Source organism: Microtus oregoni, unplaced genomic scaffold, assembly GCF_018167655.1.
Source record: "Microtus oregoni isolate MIOR12 unplaced genomic scaffold, Mior012 000023F_ref0000262, whole genome shotgun sequence".
Lineage (NCBI taxonomy): Eukaryota > Metazoa > Chordata > Mammalia > Rodentia > Cricetidae > Microtus > Microtus oregoni.
In genome coordinates, this window is record NW_024543082.1 from 25,015,061 (window position 1) to 25,024,313 (window position 9,253).

Here is a 9,253-nt window from a genome sequence, read left to right on the forward strand (position 1 = left end):
AGATATTCTTATTTTATTCCTTCTTCAAGATTTAAGGGACTTGGAGGGGGGCTATCTCAAAGATAGAGTATTAGCTTAGTACATACAATTATCTGGGTTAGATCTGTAGAATCACAAACAAAAAACGAAAAGAAAAGCTAACTAGCTAGGAGGATGGCTCGGTGGGTAGAGGTGCCAGCCGCCAATACTGACAACTCAATTTTGAACACTGGGACCCGTACAGTAAGAAAACACAAACTCCTGCAAGCTCCCCTCTGACCCCACACATGCTATGGTACTATATACGCTCTCCCCACAGGCACAAGAGGAAAGCATGGGGATTATTTGGGAGACGTTTCAAACATATCTATCCTCTGTGGAGTTCACGCTAACTCAAAACTGACACCTCTCTCATCATCAAATTTAAATTATGCCTTTATTCGCATATCTTTCCATCACATAATTTATATAGAGTTATGTCTTAGCTACTAAATTATAGTCTCGAATATGCTTTCTTTAATTCACTGCTGATACACACATTTAAGAAGACAGCAGGTCAATGCAATCATGAAAGAGAAAGATCTCTTACAGCACAAAAGTTAGAATTGTTAGTTCTTATCTTCTTATTCTTCCGCCATGCCTACTTACAGATCAGGAAGAGCTCAGCTATCCCAAGTGAAAAAACAGGAATAGTTACAGAGATCGAAAGGCTGATCTTATTTACATGACGAGGAAAAACAGGATTGGTTTTAATACCAAGAGAAGGAACAGTATTAGTGTTACCACTCTAAAATTTCCAAATATAGAACCCTAGCTGGCATGTGGCATTTACGGTACTTTAAGGGACTCCTGGGAACATGAACTTTGCTCATTCTGAATAACAAAGAACACTATGACTTGAATGCAAAGGCTTGGCACCCCAGCTACTACCTCACTTCAGTTAGCCATAAATGTCGAAACTAAAAATACTGATGAAATGTAACAAAGTCAGGAGCCTCTAAATCTAACAAATGAACAATTCTTGTTCCCTTCAGTAAAAATAAAGGGTGAAAGCATGTGCAATGAGTATGCTATTTATGAGTTTAAAAGGTCATAAAAATCTCTCCAAGGAAAATAGATTGAGATACTTGTTCCACTAAACAAGCCAATTTCCAAAGTATTGACTGACACAGGAGATCCACACTTGTGATGCTTTCTGCAGCTTTAGCTTTTACACTTCAAGCCAAAAGACAAGAGGTAAGTAAGGTAAGCCACAGCAATACAGGACATCAGAAGGAAAAAGGAAAGCCGTCCCATAGCATCTGTCAAATCAAGTCATCTGATAAAGTTGAAAGCTAGAGGGGAAATATATCCAAAGTCTTACAAACTAAAATCATTCAAATAATTGTACAATGCAGATACATCAAAATACTATGTCACAGTCCATATATGATTATACACTAATGAAAACTAAAATTCTAAATAGTTTAAAAATAAATACATTTAGTGAATACACGTAAGAAAATTAATTGCAGAAGTAATATTTAGGAAAAGTAAAAGTACTATACCTAGTCTGAGGGTACAGCTCAGGGGTAAAGTGTCTGCCTAATATGTGGAAAGCCCTGGGTTGCATCCTAGCACAGGGGGAGGGAACCTTTTAGTAGGATATACATACAGACTTAAGAACCCCAACTTCTTTGCTATTTTGGTTGCTGTTGTTTTTAACTCTTAATCCTCCTGTTTTTGCCTCTGGAATATTGGAAATTACAGACCTGTATGTCTCCACCTGGCCCAACAGTTTGCTGGAGACCTAATTCACAGCCTCTAGCATGCTAGGCCTACACTCTACATGAGTTATATTCTTTAGCCAGATTTAAGAATTCTATTCAGTCGAGACCAGTCTGGTCTACAGAGCTAGCTCCAGGACAGGTTCCAAAGCCACAGAGAAACCCTGTCTTGAAAAACCAAAAAAAAAAAAAAAAAAAATCTATTCAGGGCGCACTTAATTCCAGTAGTGTAGCACCAATTATAAAAACCCAGAGATACTGGAGTTCCACCTGAAGATCTAGAAAAGCCAGCAATTGGCTCTTACCTCTACCTCACACCGAAAATGGACGAGATCCCATCTCTACAAATCCTGAAGACTCCACACACACCACACCCCACACTCCAATGAGTTCCTGTCTCTTCCCCTTTATACTTCTCTCTCCACCCAGCCATATTAATTCTGACTCCACCTCCCTAGTGCTGGAATTAAAATCATGTGATCCCAAGTGCTGGGATCAACTTAGTGAGCTGTTTCTCTTTTAGACAGACAGTCTTGAACTCATAGAAATCCATCTGCCTTTGTCTCCCGAGTCCTGGGATTAAAGGTGTGTGCCACCACTCCCGGGCCTGTATGGCTATTTTGCCCTCTGACTTTCAGGCAAGCTTTGTTTATTAAAACACAATTTGTTTGTTTTTTTGGTTTTTTTTTTTTCTGAGACAGGGTTTCTCTGTAGTTTTGCCCTCTGATCTTCAGGCAAGCTTTATTTATTAAAACACAACACAACACTATACAATAGCAGCAATTTGTTACAATATATGCAAGGTACCAAGAATCTACCAAGAAGGCTCTTTAGAAACTCAAAACCCTAGATTTTTTTCTTTTGTCCTTAAGGCTCTATGTAGCCCCCGGCTGGCCTAGAAATTCCTGCATAGACTAGGTTAGTTTTGAACTCCAGAGTTCTCCTTGCCTCCGCCTCCAAAGTGCCAGGATTACAGGCATTCACCACGACACTGGGCAATGGCTAAGGTTTTCTTTAGAGACCAGCCACAAGAGCACTCTCCCCTAACACCAGACTTCCCTAGAAAAAAGACGGCATTCACCTAACTGGACTGGATTCTCCCCCTCTGGGCCTGTGTGAGGGCTTTCCCGAAGGATTACTAAGAAGGGAAAGTTCACTGTGAACGTGCGTGGGTGTCACGATCCCACGGCCTGAGATGAAATGGAGAAGAGGAAGCATCATGAAGAGTAGCATAGCTCTCATGTCTCCCCAGAAGTTGAGTCCCAGCTGCATACCCCACCCCCACAACCTCTGCCACACCTCCCCACACTCTCTTAAGCTGTGGACCACAAGAAATCCTTCATTCCATAAACTGTGTTGGACAGACTTGGATGCCACAATAAGAAAAGTAATGTATATAGCTGTCTTCAAAGACCTACTTAGGAGGACTGTATCTAGTAACGTGATTGGTAAACATCGCTCTCTAAGGATTAAACACAAAACAATTTTCCCTAGATAATAAAAATGGTACACTGTGCCTAAACTGTATGTGAAATGTTTACACTGAACTCTTACTATATTCTTGCATATAGTTTATGTGTAAGAAGGATATAGCAAGCAAGAGATTGGTCTTCATGGGGCCAGGAAGCAGCAGAATTTAGGTAAACAAAGGAGTAAGTCGAGAAAGTTTCCAGGGGAAACCAGGTGTGGTGGCACACACAATCCTGGCACTTGGGAGGCACAGGTGGGGGAATCTCTGCAAGAGATTTAGAAAAACTTCTTTTTCCAAACTAATCTTTTGAGGTAAACATATGATAAAAAAAATTTTTTTTCAAGACAGCTTTGGAGCCTGTCCTGGAACTAGCTCTTGTACACCAGGCTGGTCTCGAACTCACAGAGATCCACCTGCCTCTGCCTCCCAACTGCTGGGATTAAAGGCGTGTGCCACCGCCGCCTGGCAGTCACAATGATTTTTAAGTGAACTAAATACTTCTTTTATTTTAATCAACTGAAAAACACTTTCTTCCATCCCCTCAACTAAAATTGCAAAAATTACATGTATTAAAAGTAGAAAAAAAGCTGGTTGGTGGTGACGCACATCTTTAATCCTAGCACCTGGAAGGGAGAGAAAGGCGACCTTTGTGAGTTTGAGGCCAGCCTGGTGTACAACAGCTAGTACCAGGACAGACTCAAAGCTACAGCAAAACCTTGTCTCGACAAACCAAAAAAAAGGGAAGAGGGCTGGAAAATGGTAGATCAAAATAATACATGACTGAAACCTTGAAAGTCAATATGAGCTACAAAAATAGGAACATATATAGAAACCCCCTACTCAAAATAAGGAGGGGCGCTTATGAGCACTGCTAGACTCAGTGTCTATCAACTATCTATCTATCTAGTAACTATCAACACTGTCAGTAGGCTTGGTGGCACGTGCCTTTAACCCTGTACTTAGGAGGCGAGGCAGGCAGACCTCTGTACATTTGAGGCCAGCATGATATGTATACACAGTTTGTTTCAGGCTAGCCAAGGCTTCATAGTAAGACTCTGTCTCAGCCAAAGGTGGTAACACACACCTTTAATCCCAGCACTTGGGAGGCAGAGGTAGGCAGATCTCTGTGAGTTCGAGGCCAGCCTGGTCTACGGAGTGAGTTCCAGGGCAAGTTCCAAAGCTACACAGAGAAACCCTGTGTTGAAGAAAAAAAAAAAAATGTGTCTTAATAAACAAATACTAAAGTATCAGCATTTTCAAATGTTCCTCTTTCCTCCCACTACAGTGTTTACAGAATCCAAGTATAAGCAGAACTACCTAGGAATGAAACTTCAGCTCTGGTCACTTTTGTTTGTTTGAGATAAGGTCTGAACAAGTAGCCAAGGTTGGCTTTGTGCTTTAGATCCTCCCAGCCCAGCCCCCATGTACTCGGAATACTGGTGTGCACCACCAAAGCTGGGCTTCAACTCTTTTGAAATAGCAGATTGCTTGCTTTCCTTAGCCTTAAAGATATTTTCACCATCCCAGTAATTAAACATTAAAAGTTAGTCTAGGGGCCTAAAGCACCACATGGTAGCTCACACTGTCTATAACTCCAGTTCCAGAGAATCTGGCATCCTCACACAAACATGCATACAGGCAAAACACCAATGCACATAAAATAAAAATAAATTGGAAAAAAAAAAAGTTAGTCTAGCTGAGAGGACTTGTAAACCTGGCCCAACTTCCAGGATTTCCTGGCCACCTTTTCCTTCCAAGCTACCTAGAGCAGATCAGGAAGAAGCAGGCAGCAGCTCTGGGAACACAATAAGCTAGAGGAGTCAAGGAAGCCAAGGAGGAAGAAAAACAGGGCTGACTCAGCTAACCTGAGTGGCTGGATGGGTATCCTGTCTATCCTCAAAGCTCCAAGCTGTGCTCTCCGTCAGAGAATGACCTTCCATGACTGGAAGAGGACCAGTGTTAGGTCAGGAGTGGCTATGCTCCTGTGCTAGAACCTCCAAACAAACTCTCAAATATAATCAGGAGAGCCTGAAAGACAGGAGTGGTACTGATTGGTAACTCTGGAAACCAAACATTAAAACAAGGGAAAACAAAAATATTCAGGAAAAAATTATCTTGACCAAACGCATGACTAGGTAAAAGCATCTCTGCGCTGCTCCATGATCAAGCCTCCAAAGACACGAGTTGCCCTGGATACGATCAGCACAAAATATCGCATCCTGGGCTGGGTATGTAACTCAGTAGTAAAGCACATGCTTAGCATGCTTTTATCTGTGGGTGTGTATTTTAATAATGGGGTTATCCCACACAGGGTGACGATGCTCCCACTAAGAGCCATTCACTATCTAACAAGACCCCACAAGCATGGGAAATCTCCCTTCGAGCTGTTGGTCAGAGGACTACAAGAGTCTCCCCAAACAATATGACTATTGCTGCTGCCTTCCAGAACTTGAAGGTAAGACTTTGTTGATGACACACTTCAGGCATAGTACTTACAGAAACTGAGCTGAAACAGCTCTGGAATCCTCCAGGTTATTTTATGAGGACTAGTTCTCCTAAGAGAAGATGTACGCAAGCAAGCTGCCAAAGGAGAGTAGCAATCTTACCCAGCTTAAGCCTATGAACCACAACAATATCCCAATGGCACAACAACATTTTTATATCGGGGGTAGCTAGTAACTGTCTTAACTGAACTTTAAGACCACTCAATAAGAGGAAATTTATTCCTGGTACTAGAAACGTAGTCAGCTATCCATGTCCAGTGAGTTCACAGACTGAGAAGAGAACCTACTGCCGTCCTGCTCCTAAACCTGTGTTTTCCAACCATAATCTAAATCCTCATCTTTAGACCCACAGATAAGTGTAGCTCTCGGGCCTCATCAAAGAAGCTTCGTTTTGCAGCAGATGGAGACCATTACAGAGGGCCACAATTGGTCAAATGCAGTAATAGACTGGGAGGTGCCCACTCCAACTGCTCCATCTGCAACACAACCCCTACACCTGGGGCTTGGGGAAAAGTATCAGAAGGGCCGGCAGAAAGAGTCTACAGAATACCTGTTGGCAGATAGTGTCCCCGAGGCATGACAGGAAAAAATACACCGATGAAATCTCATGCGTTATGGATGCCAGAAAAGACCAGCATAATGGGAAAGCAGCTGGCTTGCCAACACGGACAGAGAAATTCCACAACCACAGATGAAGAGCTGCAGGTGGTCAACGACCGCTGGGAAAGGGAGAATGAGTTGCTTCCAGGGATGAACTTCTGTCTAGGAGGGGTCAGCTCTGGACGCATGGGTATACGAGCAACAGTAAATGGACTTAGTGGGTTGTTTACACATATACACACACGTATGTATGTACACATAACAATAATAAAGAGACCATGAGGAACTAGGGGTGGGAGTGATGTAGAGACAGTGCTTATGTACAAGGTTCTTTAAAAAAACTGGACATAATGGTCTATACTATAATCCCAGCACTGAGGAGACAGGCAGATGCCTGGAGCTTAACAAGCTGAGCCAGCCTATCTAGTGACTTTTTGGCCACTTAGAGCCCTGTCTCAAAATTAATGAGTACCTGAGGAGTAGCACCTGACCTTGCACACACAACACCCCAAACAAATTCTTGTATCCTATGTAACACGGCACAATTCTTAGCATTTCATGTTACAGTTGACAGCTATTATTAATATCAAATAACATTTGCCTGATTAACTTTTAATAATAAAATGTGGAGAGGCAAGAGCAGAGGAAAGGGCTTGTGAGCCCCCATCCCTAAAAGGAGCTATGGAAAACTGATGGCTTCTTTAAAGGTGTGGCACCTGTCAGGCCAACCACACTTCAGTGAATGGCCCCACCACCACAAGTATATGAGTGGCACAAAGTGGACTCAATGGGTAGTTTTTTAAAAGGGGGTTGGGACTTGAGAGACGGCTCCATGGTTAAGAGCATTGGCTGCTCTTCCAGAGGACTCAGATATGGTACCCAGAATAGATATGGTGGCTCAGAACCATCTCAACTCCATCCAGGTCTAGGGAATCCAACAACCTCTTTTGGCATCCGTAGACATCAGGCTTGTAAGTGGTGCACAGACATACATGCAGGCAAAATACTCATACACATAAAAAATTTTAAAATATTGTTAAGCGAGAAATAAAAGAAAAAAATACTCGTCCACTCTGGGGTCCCTGTGAACTATCATTCGACCTGCAAAGTACTGTGAAATAGTAAGCTCTCAGTCTTCAAAGGTAGAATTTCTACGTCAGTGACAAGAACCAAGTTTGATAAGCAAATATTTGAATAGAATGACTTTTGTATTAGTCTTACCGATAATATATCACAAATTATGCAAATTGTCACGCACACACTCATTTTTTTCTTTACCTGTTTCTCAAGCCTGTTCCATTGCCACAGCCGCCACCGACCAACGTCTGTATAGAAGGTAAAGCTGACCGGCTTAGCTGCTGCCGACTAGGACCCCTCCTTCTACTGGGCATGTCCAGGACCCAGGCAGTTTCCAATGCCACCTGCAGTTGCAACCCAGGCTAATGGTCGGCAACTTACTTCAACTCTGAATAATAAAAAAGTTAAAAAATAAAACCCTAAATACCAGTTAAGTGCTTAAAGAAGTCAGTGTAACAAGCAAACATTAAAACTAAGTGAGCAGATTTTGTTTGGTTCTCATTTGTGGATACTGTTTGGACCTTGGGGTAAGGTCAGAGGCTTAAAATCTGATCTGAGCTTTGCTCGGCATTGGGCAAGTCACAACTGTGTCTTTTGTTGCTGACTTCTCGTCCTATAAAACACACCACAGTCAGGTGAAAGTTTACATGAAACAACACAACTTCTGTCCAATTGGGTGTTTCACATTAAAGGCACCTGAAATACAGGAAGCTTATCACTGCCCAAAATAATAGGTTGTTTGTTATCCAGGGATCTGCCGGAGATAAGATGTGCCCCATATTATCTGACCTTGACCACGCCATTTAACCCGTGGTTTCTTCAGTTCATTCAAATGGTTGCCTGTTTCAGGAAAGCTACTGTAAAACCACTTTTTAAAAAAATTAATGAAACTTAAAGATCTTCACTGGGGAGAAAAAAAAAAGGATTGTTTTCCTCAATTTAGGCAAATATGGTTCTGACAATATATGCCAAATATTTTCTAAATACAACTAAAAATACTCAGGAAACTATACGTTGGGGGCGGGGAGAGATAAAAAGAAGAAAAAAACCCGTTTTCGAACTGTTACTACTGCAGAGGGATCCGATGTTCCCTATTCCAGATCCTCTGTCTGCAGACTAACAACTAACGCCAGATGGGACAAAGAATCCAAACTGTTAGACGCTAGGACAACTGATCCTTAATTAAAGAGAAAGTAAGGTGAGGGGAGAAAGGCTGAGACACAAGAGCGTGGGGTGGGTCAAGGTGGACGGCCAGAAACCACAAACTTGAATAGACTAGCCCCCAGAAGAAATCACCAAGCAGTCCCAGCCCGGCGACCGAAAGGCCCGGAGCACGCCGGGACAGCGGGACGACAAAGCAGGTAAGGAAAACTCACGCATGGAACAGGCCGGCCACGGAGCAGGATCCCCGGGAGGAGGCGGTGGCTTCACAGACCCGACCCCAGGCACCCGAACTCCCTCCCTTCTTTGAAGCGCTCCAAAACAGCTGCCGGGACGCAGGCCGGTACCCACTGGAGAGTCGAAAAATCGGGTAGGGTCTCTAGATTACCAGACCCAGACCGGGAGTCCGTGCCAGAGCCAGAGCTAAACCCAGAAGCAGAGCCCGACCCCATCACCACTCATCCTCAGCCTCCATCGCCCAGGAGCTGAGGAGACGTGGCAGCGCGCAGCGATGACGTCAGCTCCGCGTCGAGCTGGCCCCCGGAAACTGACTTGCAGCCAGCAGAGCCGGCTGGCCAGCCTCCCGGTGCACCTGCGCAGTGGGACGCTCCCGCGGGCATGGGGGCGGGTGGCTGGGCTTTCCCGCCCACGCGTGGCTTGCGGTTTTGTTTTTTTTTTTTTGTTTTTGTTTTTCT

At 43.5% G+C, this 9,253-nt stretch overlaps 1 protein-coding gene across 1 annotated transcript in view; it reads right to left on the minus strand.

The window, feature by feature from the left end:
• Tmem39a (transmembrane protein 39A) overlaps window positions 1-9,052 on the minus strand; it is a 28,504-nt gene extending 19,452 nt beyond the window's left edge. The window contains exons 1-2 of the mRNA XM_041673429.1: window positions 8,774-9,052; window positions 7,599-7,785 (exon numbers count right to left, since the gene is read on the minus strand). Of these exons, the coding sequence (XP_041529363.1) occupies window positions 7,599-7,711 (113 nt within the window). The 5' untranslated portion in view covers window positions 7,712-7,785; window positions 8,774-9,052. The remainder of the gene's footprint in view (window positions 1-7,598; window positions 7,786-8,773) is intronic.
• Window positions 9,053-9,253: the final 201 nt, after the last annotated feature.